Source organism: Platalea leucorodia (assembly GCF_965183815.1).
Source record: "Platalea leucorodia genome assembly, chromosome: 16".
In the NCBI taxonomy this organism is placed as follows: Eukaryota; Metazoa; Chordata; class Aves; order Pelecaniformes; family Threskiornithidae; genus Platalea; species Platalea leucorodia.
In genome coordinates this window covers 12,876,570-12,900,043 of record NC_138838.1, presented here as the reverse complement: position 1 = coordinate 12,900,043, position 23,474 = coordinate 12,876,570, and the positions used below count along the sequence as shown (strand labels likewise).

Genomic DNA, 23,474 nt, shown 5'->3' with positions numbered 1-23,474 from the left:
TCCTTTGCAATACTTCCTCCTGCGCTGGAAATTCACATCTGGTTGGAATGACAACCACAGATGAACATGACAAGCCATAAGAAAGAAAAGCTGAATTAAATGAAGTCACTGCTTTTAAAGTAATCACAGATGCCTAAACAGCCAGGTGGGGAGGAAAAAAAAAAAAAAAAATTATGTTACTAATTCCATACCTCCTTCCTTCAAGTGAGAGCTGAAAAGCTTCTCCAAAAAGCTAGTGTCACTTCTATCAACTTAGCCAGTGTTAAGAAAGGACAGAAGTGCAGGAAGGTCAATTATTATGAAAGACAGAAGTAAAACACCAAACCCATCTACATTTCCATGCTCTGTTTTCATGGCACAGCAGCATTTTAGAGCAGAGTTTACTTACCATCACCCTGCATGTCTGAAGTCCATAGTGTCAGATTATCACGTAACAACTGCATGATAAGTGTAGAGTCCTTATAGCTTTCTTCACTCAGTGTATCCAGTTCTGCAATAGCATCATCGAAAGCTGCTTTTGCCAACCTATGAGCACAGAATAAATCAGATTTAACATATATTGCTAAACAGAATCCAGAAGTTAAACCGGTGTCTCGGAACACCTCTCTTCTAGTTTGGCTACGTAACATCCATAGCATCTCTAACAAATTTTTATATTATTTAACAGTGTTTATATGTTCATCCAAGTATCTCCCATCTTCAAAACCAGTCACTTTGTGTGCTTAAGAACAGTGTCTCTTTACTCAAGAACATTGGTTTTATTAAACTTTCTACATCTTGCGGTACAACTGATCAAGGTCTGCTAAAAGCTTATAACAAAGCATATTACATAACCTGCAATGACAGGAATAGAAGACAAACGATATTTGCTTCAGTCCTCACTTTTATGCTCATTGAGCTGAACCCCTACGGACAGATGAGCTACTGTCATTCTACACATGCTCACAGTTCACAGAAATTAGTAACGTGACCCCTCTTTACCTTGTGTAATAGCCAACAGCAAGAGAGGCAAGTTAAATCACCTCACACTTTTTGCAGGATAAAGGCATGCAGAGTTAACATGGCAAGCTGTTAAGCTGCCATCAGTTGATCAATCCAAGGTTATTACTATTCTGCTTCTCATACACGATCCACTCCCAGATAAACAAATGGGTCTGGACTCAGAAGGAAATGGCAAAGTTGAAAAACGTTCTGATGAATTGACCTCAAACAGAGCAAGTCATCAACTACCAGCAGGAAGAAAGGCAGCCCAGAGTTTCTGTTGAGGAAAAGCAGTTACCCAAGTAGCAAGCACTTCTGGCTCGCTTGGTATTCACGTAAGTTTTCTCCATCTTCCTAGTCACTACCTACCTGCAGGCACGATCAGGAGAATTAAGAATTTCATAGTAGAATACAGAGAAGTTGAGCGCAAGTCCTAAGCGGATAGGATGTGTTGGCGGGAGTTCTGTCATTGCAATATCACTAGCAGCTTTATAAGCCACCAAGCTATTCTCTGCAGCCTCCTTCCTGTCATTTCCTGTGGCGAACTCAGCCAGATACCTATGGTAGTCCCCCTTCCTGCAAACAGAAACAGAACGTACAGTAAGTCAGGAGTCCTTCACTTCCCCACCGGCCACCTCACAAACGGCTCAGTTCTGAAACTGATGTTTATAGAATCACACACCAAGGACACTGCTGCTGAATTACTGTCTAGACAGCAGTGCATTAGTACTTAAGGGAATTTTAAACTCTCAGGCAGGAAAAAGGTTGGGTTCACTTATTTTCTTGCATTAGTACATGAAATCATAGTATTACCTTCTCCATCACCCGACTGTTTCTCTGTACAACTGCATCTCATCTGAACTAGACAAGTTTTTGATCTAAAGGACAGAGAACTTAACTAGAGAGGAAAACACACTCTGATCATTTCAAGATTTAAACTATGCTTCAGAAAGTACAAAATATGCATTGAACTAGTGACTACAGGAACGCACTCCAAGGCCAAGTTTCAATTGATCATGCAATTTTGAAGTTGACACTACATGACAGTTATCTGTCCACCTAATTTTCTGCTCTTTACGAGGAGCGTACAGCTCAGGCAAGAAAACACTGAAGCAGGGATGTGGTCTCTACATTATTAGCTCAATTAAAGAAAATGGTTGTTTCTTACATTTAAGAGGTGCACAACACAGTTCGCATGACCTTATTCCAAACAACATCATCCATCTGAAACCACACGATCGGGACACTAACACCTCAAAGGCAGCCAAAAAGGGATACTGGTTAGACATGACTGAACTGCCCTCTTTCTAGAAGACGTTACTCTGGTTGAGTGGGCAGAAAACACACGTATAGCCACTTTATTTCTGTCTCTAGTTCAGATACAGTAAGAGGTCCTTGCCTCACAAGAAGATACTTACATTTTGTAATAGAAAACCTTGGACTCGCCAGTGTTAGCTGCTGGAATGAGGTGTTTGTCCAGTACATCCAGAATGTCACAACAAATTAACTTCAGTTCAGTCTCAACCTATTAAAAAAAACAGAACAAGAAGAGGTGAGGTTAGCACATAAGACTAAGCTATTTCAAAAATATCCAAATTATCAAACAGGCAACATCATAAAAATCCAAGGAGGGGGAGGACAGAAGAAAAAAAAATTCAGCTGCTCCACAGGTACATCAAGCAAAACAGTTCTGCATTAATTAGCCGGCACACAAAAGAGGCAAGAACTGACATATGACGAAATGCATAACTGAATAATGGAATTATAAACTCCCTGAAGACATCTTGCTAGACAGTTGCATTAAGTCTGTCTTAGGATATAATTCCTTACTGCAAGGCTTGCACAACTCCTGATTCCTTAAGTTTTTGATCCTGGAAGGCTGCCCTAGAAGTGGCAGTGGTGAAGTGGACAATTTGAAGGTAATGAACGCAAATCGGCTAAACTCCATTCCACCCCAGAGTTAAATGGCACCTTCAGAACAAGCTTCTAGTGACTACTTGGGAGGCAAAGCTCTAACAGAAGAGCCTTAAGACAAAAATTCATGGAGTATCAGAACAGAATAAAGATGTGCCACACAAACAAAAAGGTCAGATACAAGAGGAAAACAAACTCCAGAAGATGCAAACTTCAGAAGCAGGCAAAAAAAAAAAAAAGCAAAGAGTGGCAACTCAGAGAAAAAGCAGAAATCATCAGCACTAACAGTGACATCTGTGGCCAAAGAAAACCAATATATAAAGCCTTATTTAAAAACAGATACTGGATTTTAATAGCCAAAGTTGAAAATATGGTCACATCACCTTTTTTTTTTTCTAATTTAAAATATAAAGCAAGGTCTATGAGGTTAGGTTTTACCACAGAAAGTTTCACACCTGAAAGCAAAGAAATGAAGCATACCCAAAAAAGCTACAAACTGTCTCTTGACATCAGCACTGCCAAAACCAGACTTGCTCTGAGCAGCCCATGTCATTCACAGTAGGAGTGGTTGGTTACATGCAGATAGTAACCTATTGCTCTTTTTCATGATTTTGCAGTAACTTTCATAGCTGTAGCTGAAGACAACTCTGGCTGAAGCGGCTTTTATGTACTACAGAGGTTTTCAAGCAAAGGCATCAACATTAGTTACAAGAAACTACCTGTAACTGCATGCCTTGGATCACGAGAGCAGCCCCGCTCAGTCCACTATCCCTTCCTATCCTCCCACCCCTGCAGTTTTCTTTCCTTCCTTCTTTAAGCATTTTTCTTGCCATGTAGTATTTTTATCACCATATAGCTCCCAAACTGTTAGGATTTGTCACCACAACATCTATCCTCAAAAGCTGTTAAAGTTATAGATACAAAATAAATGTTAAACTGGCACACACATACACATACTGATTTATACAAAATGACTTAACAGATTTGCAGAAGTTCCTTCAGAAAAATTAATCTACAGCAAATTTAACACACAAACAATGTCAGAATGCCCTGACATTCAGAGGAAGAGTTAGATGCTATACTTAAAGTTATGTGACAAATGCTTAAGGAAGTTGCTGAAATATGGTCACTTGAGAAGAATCTACTTTATATTCTTGGGCTACAAAAGCTATAAAACCTTTGGCCAGCAGTCAGTTCCTGCAAACTTCTTTCCTCTTGATCCTCTTTTTCAATGACTTCTTTTGCAGAGAGATCTTCAGCAAAACTGCAAAGAATTAAATCAGTTTCTAATCCTCTTTTGTTAAATAACCATACACGTACAAACTTCTATTTCATCTCAAACAGACCTTTTTCAGCTTTGCTTAAAGGATCAGTCACACAAGTTATCAGAGATCAGCCACTGTCCAGGGCAACGTAAATGTCCTGACCAAGCTTAGTTTAAAAAGATTTAATACAAATCGAGTTGACCAAGAACAATACCCCCACAACAAAACCCTAAAAGCTCTTTTACAAAAAGGATCTGCTCTAGACAGAGTGGCTCAATGAGCTCTGCAGCACAAGAGCCTGCACTAAGCCTGCTCAGAGCATTCAGAAAAGGTAGGTTTAGGCTCTATCACCATTCCAGCTCCAAATACGAGTACTACAGGCTCTGACCAGCAAGGAAAGACTGCTCACGCCGATGGGTGTGTAGAAGCCCCCACAATCCACCATCCATCTCTTTGTTTTAGTGGTAGTGCTGGCTTAATCAGATTCCAGACTGTGTTCTTAGCTCTGCAGATACAAAAGCTTGTAAGCCACCTGGTGATCTAAATAAGGAAACTCATTAGAAGCAACCAGGGGAAGGGGAGCCTGTACTAGTTCTTCGGCCTGTTTTAATATGTAGCCCCCAAAATAGCTGCACCTCACAACTGAGATGCAACATGAAACTAGAATGGTAGGAAACAGTTGCTAAAGCCTGTAACCTCCCTCCCTCCCTTCCACCCCTGCCAAAACAAACAGACCGACCACTCACATTTATGCCGATTCATAGCCTAACCTTTCTAAGAAGAGGGGAAGGAGAAGAGAGCCCTGCAGCTGCCCCCGAATACAACCCAGGCTGTAAGCCAGAGCACTAGAAACACACGTTCTCATATGCCACAACTACAGACCAGTAAGAGGAAGGTGTACACTTGTCCTATGCTATTGGGGAAGGGATTTGGTTTTACTGCAAGGAAGTGAACTGATTATGTGCAGACATACACCACTTCATCCTCTCAAGGATGAAGAACGCAAGCTTCAGGGTGTTCTCATCTACAGAGATGCAGTCAGAGGAGAAAGCCAGGGGCTCCACTTTTGTGTGCCCAAATGGCCACAGGACCACAAAAGCAGCCTGCCTACAAAGGAAGGAAGTGGCACTTTCCCCCATGGCTATGTATGGGGTTTGCTACGTTTATCTTAAGTGGCTTGCCACAGCCTGGCCTCTTCCATCGCCTCTCAGTGTTGCAGTGACAGCAAGGAACAGCATCCAAACCTTTGCAATATGTTCTTCAGGCCCTTATTGCTCCCACACCACCTTGCCAAACCCATTAACACTCTCCTTATAGCAGATGCTAACTCACAGCAAGTCTTCCAGCAGCTACAAACAGGACTTGGTCTTCAGCTACAGACAATACATAGAAGCCTCCTGGAAAACTCAGGCTGGAGTTGAGTAGACACATCTGGTCTTTCTCCAGTACGGAACTACGTTACAGTTCTCCACAGCACTCCTCCACCTGAAGCAGCTGTGATAGCTATTCCCTGTAAGGATTTAACAGCTGAAGATACTGTTGGCATGGTACTGCACTTCATGTGGCCCCTCTCTCTCTCGATAAGATACCTCAAGGACTACATGCATTTATTTCTTGCACACCATGTTCTGCATGGTACTTGCTCTCTTTACAAGGAGAGATGCAGAACACCACCTTTTTTACAGTCCTTTCAAAAACAAGAAAAAAAAGTCTTTTCATGACTAAAGGATCTTTGGCAGAAGACAGGAACCGCCCGCAAAACATTGTGCAAAAAGAACTGGAAGCACACAGTGTTAAGACAAATTTAAACCATCATCAGACAAGCTATTGTCTTATTTCATATGTTCTGTTAGAAAGATTTTAGACACCCATCAAGAAATGGTATTTGGGACTGTATGCAACTGGCAGAGCCTCATCCCATCAGCATGCCAGCATAAAATTAGAAACTCACAACTTAAACAATTCCATGGAGCAACCGAAACCCTATGAGTCAACAGAAAGTAGTCCAGAGCCATTCCTGAGAAGAGATTTCCAAGCCAACATCATTTCCATTGGTGGTATATGAATCAGTGCCAGGTGATATAATACACTCCACTGTTTCTCTGGAAGTGAAGATCTGAACCACGTGGAGGCACTTGTCCTCAAATAATGGAGATTAAGTCTCTGCAGAAACGTGTGGGATTTAAATAGTATGGGAGCATGCCTGCTCCGTGCTAATCCATCATTCACGGAAGGGGGGAGGAGGGGAACAACAACTCACTGTTCTAATAGCTGAAAGTTTCATTAGCCCTTACCGATGTAAGTCAAAGCTTGCTCCAAGTTCTCCATTTTAGGTAAAGTTGCACAGACTGACTAGACTCAGCATGAAGTTATGTGCATCAATTTCTCCCCCTCTCAAGAGAGAGAAAATAGCAAGGCCCTAGAGGTTATTACACATGCAAGTTTCACAGTTGAGATGACCATGGCATCTTAGCATCCCCCATCCCCAGGAACAGAGTGCTTTATCCCAAATTTATTGCTTTAACTGCTATCAGTTTAACTGACCAGCTTAGGGCAACAAAAATAAAAAATAAAAAAATAAAAAATCTATATTTTAAGAATCAGATGCTGTCAGAGAAGCCATACTATCTCAGCACTCATTTCAACGCAGGCATAGCTGTCTGAGCTAGTCTGCCAGTTCAATTGTACAAGACTAACTAGGCAACTATTCTTCGCTGTCACCCAACTGCTAAGCACTTAGTTTACAGCAACTCCTGTCAAGTCTTCATCTGGGGGAAAGAGGAACAACACAAGGCCAATGTGTATGAAATGCAACTAGCACAGTGATAAAAGACAAGGTACAGGAGGCAAAGAAAGTGGCCGTTTTGCTTACACTGCCTGTCTTTATGCCCAGAACAGCACCAAAGATCCCTCCCCATTGGCATTTCCATCAACAGTGTCAATATTTTGAGCTCTGTAGGACAGAGTACTGCAATAGCACCCAGTGTCGAAGTCTGTACGAACAAAAGCAACTTTTACCAGAAGCAGACACTTAACAGCCAAACACCTCCTTTGACATGGTTAACCTTCCAAAGACAGTTGCTTGGGATAAGTCAGGTTGGAGGGGAAAGGGTTCGGCCTCCTGAGCACGTGCAGCCTCACACTTGAGTAAGCAGGGAACAAAGTGCCAGCACCATTCAAATACTTAGCAGATATGTAGACGCACTGAAGGAAAAGCCCTCCTTTTCTCCTTCCAGTCTACTGTCCTTTTGAGCGTTTACACAGAAACACCCAACCTTTCCCTTCACCAAGTATATTTATTCTCCAGACAAGGAACAAACTTCATCCTTTCAAGACCGTCACCTTATTACAGCTCACCACACTGCAGGCAATCTAGAATACCAGGGCAGTTTATGGCAAGGCTAACAAAAGTGGCATTATGCCACCACACCAACTACATCTTACCATTTGCCGATATTCCCGAATCATTTTTAATTTATCTTCTCCACCTTTGTTTTCTTCTTTCTGTTCAATGCTGCTGATTATTCTCCAGGAAGCTCTTCTGGCTCCAATCACGTTTTTATATGCAACAGAAAGCAGGTTTCTTTCTTCCACTGTCAACTCCACATCCATTCCAGCCACTTTCTTCATTGATTCAACCATTTCTAGGAGGAAAAGGTCAGACCATTATTCTCATAGCTAAAGCATCTTTCAAACCATTCAACAGAAGCTGTATGTTAATGACAGCTTATGAAAATAGGCTCCCTCCTCCTTTCATACACAGTTATTCCTCATTTTTATGCTGAAGTGTTCCAAACAAATCAATAAGCACATACACAAAGGAAGTATCTGATGTTCTTTTAAATGCATTTGACAAGGGTCCCCAAAAAATTCTCTAAAGATAGTTTGGTTTGAGGGGTTTTTTGTTTGGTGGTTTTTTTTTTTTAGGCTTTTCTTTTTTTTTTTTTAAAGAGACAGGCAAAAAAAGGATTTAGCATTAGGAGCAAACATGTTTTCCACAGCAGATTATAGCCATCAGTACAATCCTACAGGAACGCATGTTCTTCAAAGCGCTTCAGAAAAGGCAGTGAAGAGTGAAAAAAGCATGAGCAAACTGTACCTTTCAGCACAGTAAGGATAAACCGAAGAATAACAGAACGCTACACTGGTTTGTCAACTGGAATACAGTGTGGTCATTAACCAAAAAATAAATTCCAGATTTGAACAGATGTAGAGAAGTACACGTACTGTTATTAGGGACGCAAGTCCAAGTTCCAAGAGGAAACCACCCCCCCAAAAAATTAGGTTCTTGGAGAAGTAACAAAAAAGTCATCCTGAGGATAACCAGAGCAACCATATCCACCCATGCCAAGCAGCTATTTATATTTTGTGTGATACTTTTCAGTGTAAATTAATATTTGTAGTTTAAACCTTTTGAAAAAGGCTTCTAAGCCTGAGGTTAAGAAAATTATTACTAAATATAGCCTTCCTATACTCAAGTGGAAGTAAAAGCTTGAACTACTTAGGAAGGCTATAATCCTTTCATTACCTAACCACATTATGATTGCTCGTGACATATTAGAAAAGTGAAAGCTGACCATGTTAAATATACACTAATCAAGAGCCTAGCATGAGACATCCAGGAATCACAGGTTTTGTCCTGCCACATAGCGCTTCAGTTCATTCACCATTTACCTCCCAGCTTCTAGAACTGGTGGGAATCCCACAGACAGAAAAGACGACCATTGATGAATGAGGCTAAGCCCCAACTATCCCATCTACTCCACAGGACAACTGTTTCATAGCTATCTGCCAGGTAGAGGGACATTAGAATGACACAGAATCCATTTAGGGTGGAAAAGACCCTTAAGACTGAGTCCAACATGTTTAGCTTCTGCCAATTACATGATGATGCGATTAGGCTATGCCTCCCATAATACGATGCTTTACTGTTCTGTGGCCTATTGACCTTGCCCACTCCTCATCCCCCCCCCCGTCATTTCACCTCCTTATGTTCTGCTGTGTCATGGCAGCACGAGCAATGGGAAACTAATGAAGCTTAACTGCCAATTTTTTCCTCGGGTGCCAAAACTCAATCTTAACAGGCATAAGCTATTTCAGCAATGGAAACTGTAGGCTCAATCTTTTTTCCCTGGCAGGAACAATGTTATCCATCTTCAACAGGTCTCCACGTGTGTAGGACAACATTTTACAGTGGCTCTATTCTTACCAGAAGTGGAAAAAACATCCCTACCTCTACCAATAGATTTTGCTTCTCCAAATCACAGACAGGAACAAAAAAAATCCACCAAGGGTTTGATAAAACTTTTACAAAACACCATCCTACTATTGCAAAATGGTGAACTGTTTTTGCTGAAGACTTCAAGAGTTGCCCTAAAACACTCCACATATATACAGTCAACATTAAATTACAAGACTGCATGCTTATGTTAAGCTAGCCAAGTTAAAGGCAATATGATATAGTCACAATATGCAACTTAAGTCATACATAGTGCTTGCATTATTTATTTCCTGAAGGATGTGACCCTGCCATCTATACAAAGAATTTACTTCAAAGCTGTGAATTTTTTAAGTTATGCGAGGTAAGTCATCTCATATTTTGAAGTTTCTTAAGATTGCAGAGCTACACCCAAGATCACTGTGCTCGTTTCGGCTGGGGTACAGTTAATTTTCTTCACCATAGCTGGTACGGGGCTGTGTTTTGGATTTGTGCTGGAAACTGTTGATAACGCAGGGATGTTTTCATCGTTGCTGAGCAGTGCTGACACAGAGTCAAGGCCTTTTCTGCCTCCCCCCCACCCCAGCAGCGAGCAGGCTGGGGGCACAGGGCGCTGGGAGGGGACACGGCCGGGACAGCTGCCCCCAGCTGCCCCCAGGGCTGTCCCCCACCACAGGACGCCATGCTCGGCAGGGAGAGCTGGGGAAGAAGGAGGAAGGGGGGGACGCTCGGAGCGATGGCGTTTGTCTTCCCAAGTCACCGCTAGGCGCGATGGAGCCCTGCTTTCCTGGGGATGGCTGAGCACCTGCCTCCCACCGGGAAGGAGGGAACAAATTCCTTGGTTTGCCTTGCTTGCGTGCGCGGCTTTTGCTTTACCTATTAAACTGTCTTTATCTCAACCCACGAGTTTTCTCACTTTTACTCTTCCGATTCTCTCCCCCATCCCACCACGGGGGAGTGAGCGAGCGGCTGCGTGGTGCTTAGTTGCCAGCTGGGGTTAAACCACGACAACAACAAGCCTGACAGTGTTAATTTTGGTGAACAAGATGACAAACAGGAATTAAGGCTTGCAGTCTCTGCTACGTGGGTACTTTTGCCAAGCTCCAGCAAGAAACACAGGGCTTGTCTTTAAGCTTAATGTTTAACCGCCCTCAGGTAAGAGGAGCAATTGAAACTGCACTGCATCTGCAGTTAAGAAATTAACCTGTATTTGTGAATGCACAGCCCTCCCTTCAACCATCAGTTGTAGAAGTTCATGAGCTGAAGAGATATCCTCTATGTAAATACAAATAATTTAAGTGTAGAAAAAGGAGGGGATAGTCATGCCATACTATTCACCTACGATGCTCATTCTCAGGCATCCGCCATCACTCTGAAGATCTTTAGTCTGACCCAGTATGACTACTACGCTTTAATCAAACACGCATGGTTTTAGATACGTGGCAAGCTTAACTAACCAAGACCACATTAACTTTATCCCATTAGATCTTCTCTGAAGTTACGAAAGCTAGAGGCAAGTGAGCAACACTAACACCTTCTCTGGAAGTGGCCGGTTTCTGAAGTACACCCTCTCTTTTTCAATTACACTTGCAACCTTGTGCACCCTACCGGTAGTGTCTAGCAGTCATAGAGCAACGCACAGACTACAGAAGATCTAGCTTTTCTTTGAAATAGAATTTATACTCTTCTGTGCTTTACCAATTGGTATTACTACAGAGCATTTCAGTCATACTAAGGGATGTGCTACGACACTTTTATAGAAATCCTGCCTCTCAATGAAGTAAATAACTATTCGCGTTTATCTCTTATATAATAAACACTGATACATAGGTGATAATTACTGCAGAAGCGTGGAGGTGAGAAACATGTACAGTATCAGTTTCCAAGATCTCCTGGCCTGTATCAGGGAATTGCAACAACTGGGGGAAAAAAATGGACAAGTTTTATCAACTGTGCTACAGGTTTCCTTCACAATCTCTTCCCTATAAGCAGATTTGCCTAACATGGAAATTTAAAAGAAAAAAAAAAAAACTATACACAAGACTTGCTGTTCCCTGTAAATGAGTATCTGATTCTCAGAGCACACTCAAACACATCATTACAAATGTAATCAATTGCTTAGCTTCTGCAGGATTTTATCCATTGCTAGCCTAAACATCTACAAGCCCTTGAAACAGAGATCCAACATCTCTGTGCACTGGAGGAGAAATCAAATTTAAGCTGAGCAATAGCTTTTACAGAGGCATACCTAGGACGCAGCCCTACAAGAAGCACAGCCTCCATCACTACATATTAGCCTTGTTGCATCTCTTCAGTCTTCTGCAAAGAAGGTCATTAACTATCATCTTGTAGAACCATGACAACCACAACAACGGTGCCAAAAGAACAGTCAAATGCTCAGAACTACTACCAGAAAACAGGCCTTGTCACCCCAAGATTTTTACAACCCGAGTTGTTAATAAGCCAAATAGACTTTTTGCTAAGCAATAGCCATCAAGAATGAGATCCTGGGGGGAGCACCTGAGGTTTTCTTCATTTGTGCTGGAACACAAAACCCTCAAGCTTCACCAACTCTTCATACTAGGTACATAGCCTCTCTTAATACACTGATGAAGGGAACTGAAAGGTCTTTTTTTCATCCTGTTACTACTTAAATACACAACCACACCTTAAAATCCCAGCCATAAACAAGTGTCTTACCCAAAGGGAAAAGATTTATCAGCCTACCCACAAAGCTGATGGAGAAAAAGGTTTCTTTAGTGAAGAGCCCAATTTTACTTACAATACAAAAATCTGGGCTGGTATTTCAACAAGACAAAATAATATTATGTGGTCTTCCACAGTAAAGCCATAATCCAGCCCTGAAAGTTTAAGCCTGATGAGTAACCTTAAGAACTCAGGCAATACAAAAGCAAGAGGACAGCATATCTATATCTTCTCCAATAGAAAACTAATTCTATACAAAAATAAAGCCATAAATGCCTGCCAACAGAACAAATATTTTATATTCTAAGTGCAGCTTTACCCATCTGGAAGATTCCACAAGGAGGTGAAAAGCTCAGAGACCATTCGAGACAAAATACAAGTCTGAAATTACATTTCGGTAAGAAGGATTACTGCAGTAATGACAACTCATTGCACATACAATCCAGAGACGCTTACACTGCATTACAGAAAAAGTAGTGTTATGCAGATTCAAAAAACCAAAGATTGTAGTTTAAGTGGTTAAGTTCCAGCCTTTCACTTGACCATAGCTGTCACCTTATCGTGCTACCGTCGGATCATGCCACCATCAGAGCAGGAAATCCCAAAAGTGCAAGATGTGGAAGGATAGGGGAATATTCTGGAGAATGACAGGCTTGCCCTAGATTTAGATCCTTCCCCAGGCATTTGCTGTTGGCCGTTGTAAGAAATATCACAATAGACAGACAGGTGGTCTGATCAGGTTTGTATATTCTTACAGAAAAAAGGCTTAACTGAGACTCAAAACAACTGCCTAAGATACTACAAAACTATAATAGTGCCCATACCATTTTTTAAGTTCCTACATTCTACAACTACGATTAAGATGCTTGGCTCCTCATTGCAAACACTGCTGACTCACCTCCAGCCACTGCAGAGTAACAGCAGGGACACACATGCATAGCTCAAAACACAAAGGATATGGACCCTGGTTGCCACTACAGAGTGATACATACAAAAGATTTTTAAACCAGGCTGGTACATGGCTTGGGATTGAGCTTTTTTGTTTTAATATGAAAGACAAAGATTATGCCTTACTCTCAGCTAAAAAGTAATGGGAAAGTTCACAAGTGTTGAGAAGGACACATTTGATAACCATCTACTAGGAGCCAGCTCACAGAACCTGCAGGAAGGGCACGGCTGCTAGTGAAACTTAACTAGGCCACAAAATCCTGAATGCCTCCTTACCAGGTAAAGAGCACAGACTCATTCCGTTGTTTGGGTTGGAAGAGACCCTTAAGATCATCAAGTCCAACCGTTAACGCAGCACTGCCAAGTCCACTAAACCATGTCCCTAAGCACCACATCCACGTCTTTTAAATACCTCCAGGGATGGGGACCTAACCCCTGCCCTGGGCAGCCTGGGCCAGGGCCTGACAGCCCTTTCGGGAAAGAAATTTTTCCTAACATCCAATCGAAACCTCTCCTGGCACAACTTGAGGCCATCTCCTCTTGTCCTATCCCTTGCCACTTGGCAGAAGAGACCAACACCCACTCCACTACAGCCTCCTTTCAGGCAGTTGTAGAGAGCGATAAGGTCTCCCCTCAGCCTCCTTTTCTCCGGGCTAAACAATGCCGGCTCCCTCAGCCGCTCCTCATAAGACTTGTGCTCCAGACGCTTCACCAGCCTTGCCGCCCTTCTTTGGACACGCTCCAGAACCTCAACGTCTTTCTTGTAGATGAGAAACTAAGTATTTGTTGCTTCTCAAATGCTACAAATCCAAGCAACTCAGGGGAACTGGAATGTCCCTGTGTAAGGAAATATGGAAACAGGTGACGTACAGCGAATTTAGTGGAAAGACTAAAAACCTTTCTAATACAGGATACAAAACTTAAGAAACAGTAGACCATACCAAAGGAGTAGCACCATGTATCAAACATCAGTATCGGACAGTTCTATCGAAGTCTGTGCTTGTAACAGAAACCACTTGGCCTAAACAAGGGCTGATGCACTAAAGAAGAGAACCTGTTGGGGCGAAGCTACAGTATTTGCAACCTCTAGTTCAGGTATCATATAGTGCTTAAGTCTCACACTAAGCATGACACTACAGTGTCCGATTTTGTTTGTTTTATGAAGCATCTAGTTATGTAGTGTAAGACAGGGCACTCCTAATCTGATTTTCAACAATACATAGAATCTACTTCAACCTTACTACTGAAGTAACTAACCTTTGCCACAGCACACACTCGTTCAACACTACCATGGGAAGAACAAGAGCTAGAAAACCTATTAGTGGTGTGCTTAACTTCCGAAAGAGGAACTACTTAAGTTAGAAACCTTGTTAGAATAAGAACAGAAAAAGAGCTTGCTGAGTAAAGGTGGGATGGAGATGACTTGATGGTCATCATACTGAAGGCTTAAATCAAAATGAGCCTTAGGAAAACCCAGAAGGTGGCATTCTTAAATACTATGAAGTTAACAGTAGCAGAAGCACTGCACTCCAGAAGCTAAAGTTGTGGTTTAAGTTTAATCCTTTCTATTCCCCTTATCTAAGAGGAATAAAGCAGACCAAGATCTCCAAGCTTCTAAGCTGCTGCTCAGTTATCTATTCCAGCATTTCAGGAGCTAAAAACTGCAAATGAGCATCCAGCGTGATGTGAGGATGTGAAGGATACAGCAGAAAAAACAAGTCTTCCCACATGTGTTCACCACAGAAGATCGTGCACCATAACCAGTATTCAGAGAAGAACAAGTACTAGTCTTCTACTTGGTCATTCTTGGAATGAACAAAAGATGACCAGTAACAAGTCACAAGAACTCAAAACAAAGTATCTGATCCTGAAGTGTTGTGTATAGCCTCTCAGTTAAGATTTCAGCAGCAGCAGCAAACACAAAGTGACTAACGCTACGTCAATTTTTAAGAAGGGTTCCAGCAGACACCCAAGAGGAACTACAGACCCATTAACCTAACACTCACAAGGGGTCAAGTTAACAGGAACTATATAAAAAACCCTGAATGAGTGAGTATATGCATAAACACTATATTGTAGAGTATGGCCTTCTGTAAACGCACGTAACACCTCACAAATCTACTGGGATACTTTGAATGAGTCAAGTATATGGCCAAGGAAGACACGATTGATATAGGCTACCTGAATTTCCCAAAGGCACTGACAAGGTCCCTCACCCAAGGCTCTTTAGGGAACTCAACTGCCATGGGATAAGAAGGAAAGTCCTCGCATGGATAAGCACTTGGCTGAAAGACAGGAAACAGGGTATGAATATAAGACTCAAGTGTTCAGAATGGAGAAAGATCACCAGTGGAATCACAGAGTGATCTGTGCTGGGAAGCATGCTAACATTTGTAAGCGATCCAGAAAAATGGAAGCAAGTAATAAGTATTAACTTAACACTAGCAGCAAACTGCTAAGAACAAACACAAAGACAAAAAGGAGCCAAAGAAATAGGGGTAAGCATATTTTCTTCATTAAGTGATGAGTGTAACTGTGAAGATTAGTGCCCATAGATTGCATTTTCCCTAGAACTGCAGGCCTCCACCTGGCATCAGCGGGCACCATCCTATACACTACAATGATTAGCTCCAAATTCAAGCCAGGAGAAGGTCGGGTTTATCTTTTCATCCATTAGCAACTCTTCTTCTGAACACACTATTACACTGCCCGCATTAGATTTTTCTGTTCTCTTAAGTAATCCTGCATTTGGCAATTAAGACTGAAGAGATGGCTAAACCAGTCCAGCAGCTTGCGGGGAAGTGGGCGGGCGGCTTTCCCATCTATCCCTATCAATTCCATCATGCCAGCTCAACACTCCTCTGACCTCTCAACTGGCTGATTCAGGTCACCAGCTCAGAAAACAACTACTCAGAATTAAAAAAAAAAAAAAAATTACTCCTAATTTAGAGAACTGAACTGGCTCTAAGGGTCAGACTAGAACCCAAGTAAACATGAGAAACGGCCAGGGAAGAGAGGACATCCCTCTTTCAACAGTGAGCTGTCAGATTAGCTCACCCCACTTTGCAGCACTGCACCTTTAGTTTCTAAAAGCATAAAATGATTGCAACATTTACCCTTACACACTACATAAATGTTTGCGATTTTTCTTCAAAGGTTTTCATGTGCTTGAAGCACTCCGAGTAGATTATTACAGGCAATTAAGAGCAGGGTGCAACTACTGAGATACTAAAAATTGATAATCCTATCTTAAGCTCCCTATCTAGAGCATGCCACACTTACCACCACGTACGAGTTTTATACAAACGCGCATAAAAACCTAACAACTATATTCCCAGAAATGAAGACAACCAACAGGCAGAGGGGGGGAAAAAAATACCGAAGAATATCCATCCTGCACAGTGGCTTAGACTATGATTTTGTGGAGAAAGCAGGAGGTTATACAGCTATTCCCTGTATAAGGTGTATAACGGCTGGTGCAGCCAAGACACTTCCAACACCTGATCGCGTGACTCTGCAATATACAGTTCCACAAAGCATATCTGTACTTTTAGGCACTTGGAGATACAGATGGGTTAAGGCCAAATTATCCAAGCAACAGTGGTATCTTCTGCATAATCAATCCTACAGACTATCACAAGTCTTTTTTGCAACAAGAACACGATTTCCAAGTCATCACTATTATCTCCTCAAGCTGTGAACATATGCTTTACTTAAGAGCATTTCTCCAGTATTTGTAACAAAAATTTTAGTACGAAAGCAAACATAAGCAAATCTAAAGACTGAGTCTCATCATACATTTCTCTGCTTGATTGAGATCTGCTACTAAGTAATCTTCTAATACAAGTACTGAAATAACTTCATTAATGGACACCAACTCAGCTTCTGGCCTCCCTACCAAGAACCAAACCACCTAACTGTAGAGCTCTGTCCCCTTGGTTGCTCTTGGTACCTCAGGAGATTCAAGGCCTTTATAGAAAAAGGCCCTCTCTCAAACAACTCTTCATGATCAGAAGTTAATTTTTACAGCCCAGTATGTAAACAATTATCACTTAAAAAAATTAACCCTCTAATTCCTCCAACATTGTCTTCGCCATACTCTATCTACCTCTTAGACGCCTACATTTCTTAGGAATATACTGAGATTTTTCTGCCTTTTAGCACTTTCACATTACCCAATTCGGAGAGAAAGACAGCAGTCATACCCCACGTCACTGGAACAGTAAGACCTTTGACAGACAGGTATAAGTACTCACCATTAATGTGGGGGGAAGGGAAAAAAAACACAAACTCAAAAAACACTTAAGTGTGCTTGACATTTGCTCGAAAGAGACAGGTCCTCTGCAGGCTGAAATTATCATGCAACTTAAATTCTAATTTGTGACTTAGTTTATTGATTGATTCATCAAGCTGTAAGTTCAAGACTTGTTACTAGGAGACAATTTTTTCTAAAATGGGTTCAAATCTTGAATTGAGTCCACTGTTGCACACCTTACTGCCTTCATAATAAATACATATTTCCCTGATAGACAATTTATAAAAACATAGGAGTCAGCTGTTGGCTTGCTGTATTGGGAGTCAGGAGAGCTGTCAAATAGGTGGGTTTTTTTTTTTTTTTTTCTTTTCCTTCTTCTTCTTCCTACCTGTACCTTGACCTATTACTTGGCTTTGGGGGAAAAAAAACCCAACACCTATTTCACCTCACCTCAGTTATACCATATGTGAATTTCAAGTCATATGCTTCAACACTTGCAGTACAAAACTGCTGTTTAGAGTTTAAGTATCTGCTTACAGCCTACCTTCTGTCATAGCATGTTTCTCACCTGATTAAAAGAAAGAAACCTAGCTTCCACAATGAAGAACTGGTTTTGACATTCGGCAGCAGTCTACAGCAATGCAGATACACACATTCTCTTGATATAAATAACTCAAGTATTAGTAAGGTAATTTCACAAACCAACACAATATTACCCACTCCAATTGTTTTAAAAAAAAACCCACCAGACAATTTATATTTATATATTATTCTATTAATAATAGTCTTTGAAGAAAAAGCGGTAAGTGAGATTTCTCACAAAGCTTTTGTACTCTAAGTAAGCTTCCTAACATTTTGTGATTGGTCATGACACGCCTAAGCAGATCTATGAAGATAGTCAGACACCCAAATCTCTTTAATATCTCTAGAGATCAGGGCTTAAGTGCTACTTACACTGCAGAAGTACCTAGAAAGTTGTCCCCTTAATCTGGGCCAACAGACTGAAGACAGTACAGATACAGGACTACATTTCCAGCAATTCCCAAGTACAGCTCCCAAGACTTCGTAAATTCCCTAAGTGGGTCAGGTAAGTAACACCAAAGCAGCAGGATGCCCACCATAAGGGCTGCTATAAATGCCATGAACCATACGTAAAACAACCCACCACACAACACTCTCATCAAGTCTCAAGAAGAAAGAAGATGGGACAGAACACTATCCTAACATTAAACATGAAAAATTGTCATTTCACACTCATATTCGAGTTACACAAGAGATTTGTATTCCATGTATTTGTAGACAGTACTTACCATCACACTGTTTTATATGCACCGATTTGTAACTGTGACCTTATGATCACGTATCTCAAAGATCAAGCTGAAGAGCAAAATTAAGACTAACTTACACTTCCACCATACTGCTTCCCAAACAATTTTGTTCACGGAATTATTTAGCAGTCTCGGCTATGATCTTGGCAGAACTGCACTTTTCATATAAACAAGAACAAATTATGCCAATAATTTTTAATTGCTTCAGCTGAACAAGAATACGAAATTAGATGCTAAACCAGTATCTACAATCCATATTCTCCCAGGCCATGATGTGACAGACAAGAAGATACATTTAGAAGAGCTAGCAGAATTAGAAGGTGCACCTTAGTTCTGTTCACCCAACTGGATTCCAACAAACTCTGGGAGTCTAAAAACCACAGCACCGATTTAAACACGACAACTTTAAGTTTAGTGTTCCCTCCCACATGATAACAGTCTCATTACCATTCAGAAGCAAAATATGGCATAAGAAGTCTCTCACATTTTGATCTAGCCAGCTTGTTTTGCAATCATCCACGATACTGGTAGAATAGAAAGTCCATCGAGGGAAATGCTGCACCAAGGCAATCCGTACTAATCAATTTTTATTAGTTGACAGGAAGCCTGATTGTTTTGCATCACAGATCTCTACAATGGGGTAGAGTCTGATAACTTTCTAAAGAACTGATTTACCGCCGACTTAAGAAAACACCAGAAAGACAGTCATGCCTAAAAAGCTCCCAAAGCTGATGAATCCTCCAGGACACGGGCCGAGCATCCAACCTGGGTTTCCACTCAAACCAAAGCCAATGCTTCCAGCTGCACTGACTCATCCATACCAGGCAGAGAACCCCTTCCTCCCTACTCACCCAACCAACTCCAGAAATGCTGCTGGAATTGGGACTGGGGGTCAGGGGGGAGGAAATGCATCTTCCCATCTCACACCCTTTAGGGTAGGCAATAGGATACTGAAAAAACCAAAACCCCCAGCAGAAGTTGCACGCTTACTGTGGAATATGGAATTGAGTGCTCCCCTCTGCCCAAGTCAATAATTTGTACCCCAATACCTGGTTTTTTTTGGGGGCCATTTTTTTCTCTAAGTCCTCACAGTTATTGGGGAGACTCCTGTCTAACTCTTTTCATTTAGTGGAATTCTTAGTTCTACCCCATTTCCCTACTAGAATGGTCACAGAAGGGGGTCTTATTTAGGCCTTTCTTTTTTGTTGTAGCTTCTATTTTCCTCCCCAAAACAGGCGTTTTTCAGGTGTTTTCCAATAGTGCTATCAGAAGCTTCCTAAGCACAACTCAGTAAAAATATGTCATTTGGTGAGAACTTGGTCACACTGTCTATGAAAATTACGAACAGAAAGCATCTGGGGTGTCTTCCTACCTCTAAATGAAGTGCAACTGCATTCACGCTTTTTACATACAAGGGTATTTATTTCACTTTAAATGAATAAACATAGGGTCTTATGGCAGAAGTAACAGTCCCAGAAGAGTAACACCATTGAGAAAATTAAAGGCCCTTTCTATTATATGCAAGGGAAACATGTTTAAAGAAACAGTTGCAAGACAGACATTTTTGGAGCAAGAGACACCATCCAGGACTGCCAGTTCCTCCCCTCTGCCACTTTTTCCCCAGATATGAAAGGGCCAGGCATAGCACACAAACTTACAGGTGAATAAGGACGAAAAGACGATGCTGGAAAAGTAAAATGATCTGTAATAATTTCTACCACATAATGAAAGCATATACGTTTTCTTTAGGCAATGAAGTATCATGTACTCGATCCCTCCAGGGCGAGAGCTCGCTCTCTCTGGGTTTGCCAGGGGCAGCAGCGTCTCCAACCGAAGGCAAAGGAGGAGAAAGAAAAGCGCTGGCCCCCTCCCCCGGGGCCCAATACGGCGAGCAAGGCTCTCCCCACCATCGCCTCCCGAGGGGCGAGCGCCGGGCGCCCACCTTCCGGAGCGCGGGGCACTGGGCGTTGTCTGCGGCGAGGCGACCTCAGCCCCACGCCGCCGAGCCCCGCGAGGCCCGGCCCGAAGGGGAGCAAGGCCCGGGCCGAGCAGAACCGCCCCAAGCCGCGCCAGTCAGCGGCACGATGAGGGGGAGCGGGGTCTCTTTGTCGGGCCCCCCGAGGCGGGGGCGGCTCCCCTGCGCCCCCCGGGACTCGCCCTTCGCGGCCGCCATTTTATTCCCGGCTTCTGCCGCCACCGCCCCCCGAACCGGGCCCCGCCCAGGCCCAAGCCACCCACTCGTTCAGGCCCCCCATCCCCAGCTCCAGCAGCCCCTCGGGGCGCTCCCAGTCGCCATTTTGTCTGTGCCCCCCTCCTCCGCCCCTGCCCCCCCTTCCCCGCCCAGCCGCCATTTTGTGGCCGCTCCCTCCCTCCCTCTCCCCTTGGCCTTGCACGGCCTTCCTAGCCAGCGCTCACCATCGTAGCGCTCAGCCTGCTCAGCCAACTTGGCCTGATAGACGAGGTCCTCCCGATCGTCCATGTCCTGCAGGCGGGGCGGCGTCGGGGACTGCACGGGGCGGATGGAAGCCGATGGGTCCGGGGGGCTCAGCGGCTACCAGCTCGCTGCTCTCCGGGCAAATATGGCGGCAGCACCGCCTCCCGCTGCATCCGGGCACTTCCGCAAGTGTGCGCATGCGCGCTGCGGCCTCCCATGGCAACGGCGGCTCCTTGGCAACGGGCGGGAGGCGGGGGCCGGAGCCGCGGCGGGAGGCGGCAGCCCGGGGGCGCCGGGGCCGGGGCCGGGGCCGGGGCCGGGGCCGGGGCCGCCCGCTCCCCCGGCCGCTTGTGGCGGGGCCGCTGCCGAGAGGGCGCCGTTGTCGTGGGGAGGCGGAGGGGGAGGCGCGGGGCCGGGCCGGGCCGCTGGCGGGGGGCCCTGCCTCGCGTGAGGGCGGGGGCGCGCGGAGGACGGCGCCTCCCTCAGGGCGGCTCTCCCGGGGCGCGCCTTTCTGCTGCCCTCAGACGCCGGCCGTGCTCTTCCAGCACCTCACTATTCCTGTGCAAATCACCGGTGCGCTCCGTACGTACCTAACGTGAATCTAGAAAGGAATGAAAAGCAGAAGGTCCGATTTAGCGGGTTTCTGCAATCTCCCTGGGTGCTTACTCAAGCGAAGTATCACCTCCAATGCCATGTCTAAGGTAGGACACGATAATTTCACAGTTTTAAGAGGCTAGAAGAACTCGAACTTAAAATTGAATGTTTCACAAGTTCCTCACAGAATACTTCTGAAAAAATGGAGCATACACTTAAATAATTGAGATAACGCCTCGATTTCCAAAATGAGAATGGTGTGACAAAACTGAAACGGATTATGCTTGGCTGGCATAAATTTAATCTTCCAAGATTCGCCCAGGGTAGCTGCGAATGAAGCCTCGGATCCCTTTTCCAGCGTCCCCCGGAGCAGCAGGCTGCTTGCTACGCCGGGTACCCTTCCATTTACCCTTCTGTATTGCGCCCACTGAAACGGGCTCCTGATGTGGGTCTGAGCACACCTAGAGCACAATTTAAAGCACATTTTTTAAAAATAGTTTATTGTTTCCTGATTTGTTCTAACATACATTATTTCAGCTGGTGAACAAGAGCTTTAGGGTATGTCAAATTAACGTAACCTTATGGTTGTCTTACAAATAAATCTAAAAATATAACCATGATTTTTATACCGCTGTTTGCCTACCCAGAAAATCAATGGTCTGTTTACATGGGACGTTGTGGGCCCCAGCTCTTTTTCAAATCTCAGGATTATCTAGTTAGAATTTCATAAAAGAAAAAACACAGACATTAGCGTGTCTGGACTATGGTGCAAATTAGATGCCAAGTCCAGAAAAAAAGTTCCTATTTTCAATTTAGACCAAATATGATCAGAAAATGCAGATTTTGTTGAAACTGGGAACAATTATATACCTTTACCTCTAAATTGTTTGTAAATACATGGTACCATCACCAAGGCAGTTCTGGCGGGCACGCAAAAGATCCCAGCAGTATACGGAGCCACCATGTATTTGGGTAAATATACTAAAACTCGTTGCGAGACTTGCAAATCACCTCTGCGCTTCATAAATCTTGAGCATAAAAGTCTGTTTTTCAGCAACTGAGACTTAGTTTTATATGGGAGCTGTGCACAATTAATTAGATTTGCATCAATTTAGGAACTTTTCTGTGATCCTCGTGTTCAGCAGGTACTCAAGTTGTAGAGAGCTCAGTGATGTAAGTAATCCAGGTCACTTTAAGCATAGTTATTTGCCCAAAGTGAGGTGCATGCTTGATATACTTGCTGCATTATAGAGTATTGTCTAAATACTTCAAGTATTTTTGAACGCAGTTGTTACAGATGGCATGCAATATTTGGAAACTGGTCAGGGATTTGGCGAAGCATGAGGAGTAAAGAGTCTAATGCAGGGAAATCCTCAAAGCGGAATTTGCTGATGTAATCCTTGCTTGTCTCTTGCACCTTCAGCATTTACATGAGTTGATTCAACCACTGCTGCAGCCGAAAACCATTGTTGGAAGGAGGGTGAAAGGAAAGGAGGGGCAGTAGTTTTCTGCACGAGCCCTGCGTTGCATCAGCTCACGGAGGAGTTCTGCAAACACCAGTCTGAGGGTACGCAGCAGGAGGGCACGGCTGGCAGGGCAGCGTGGAAAGGCGTACGGAACCTCTTCCGTTTGGCTGCCGTGAGCTCTTAAATTATCTCAGGTAATCTCATTAAAAGGCGCTCTTGGATCGCAGCTCTGCTGCAGCCAAGCTGTATGAACACTGGAGCAAAGCTGGGGGCAGTACTTTCACCTGGAAAATTTAATTTTTTTCCATCTGAAGCTGATAGAATAATCTTTATTGCGTGGAGACACAACAGGAAAACTTGGCTGG

General features: G+C 43.3%; 1 protein-coding gene across 9 annotated transcripts in view; it reads right to left on the bottom strand.

The window, feature by feature from the left end:
- Positions 1 to 21,221, bottom strand: part of YWHAE (tyrosine 3-monooxygenase/tryptophan 5-monooxygenase activation protein epsilon) — a 29,041-nt gene extending 7,820 nt beyond the window's left edge. For 8 of the 9 annotated variants that reach the window (XR_014229961.1, XM_082328316.1, XM_082328317.1 and 5 more), the window contains exons 1-5: positions 21,031 to 21,221; positions 7,605 to 7,804; positions 2,400 to 2,506; positions 1,351 to 1,557; positions 389 to 525 (exon numbers count right to left, since the gene is read on the bottom strand). Coding sequence is in view for 7 of the 9 variants with exons in the window: in XM_082328316.1 (XP_082184442.1) it covers positions 389 to 525; positions 1,351 to 1,557; positions 2,400 to 2,506; positions 7,605 to 7,804; positions 21,031 to 21,094 (715 nt within the window). In the remaining 2 variants the exon portion in view is untranslated. Of the gene's footprint in view, positions 1 to 388; positions 526 to 981; positions 1,259 to 1,350; positions 1,558 to 2,399; positions 2,507 to 7,604; positions 7,805 to 21,030 lie in introns of those variants that run through there. The other variant, XR_014229962.1, reaches the window with a different exon arrangement.
- Positions 21,222 to 23,474: the final 2,253 nt, after the last annotated feature.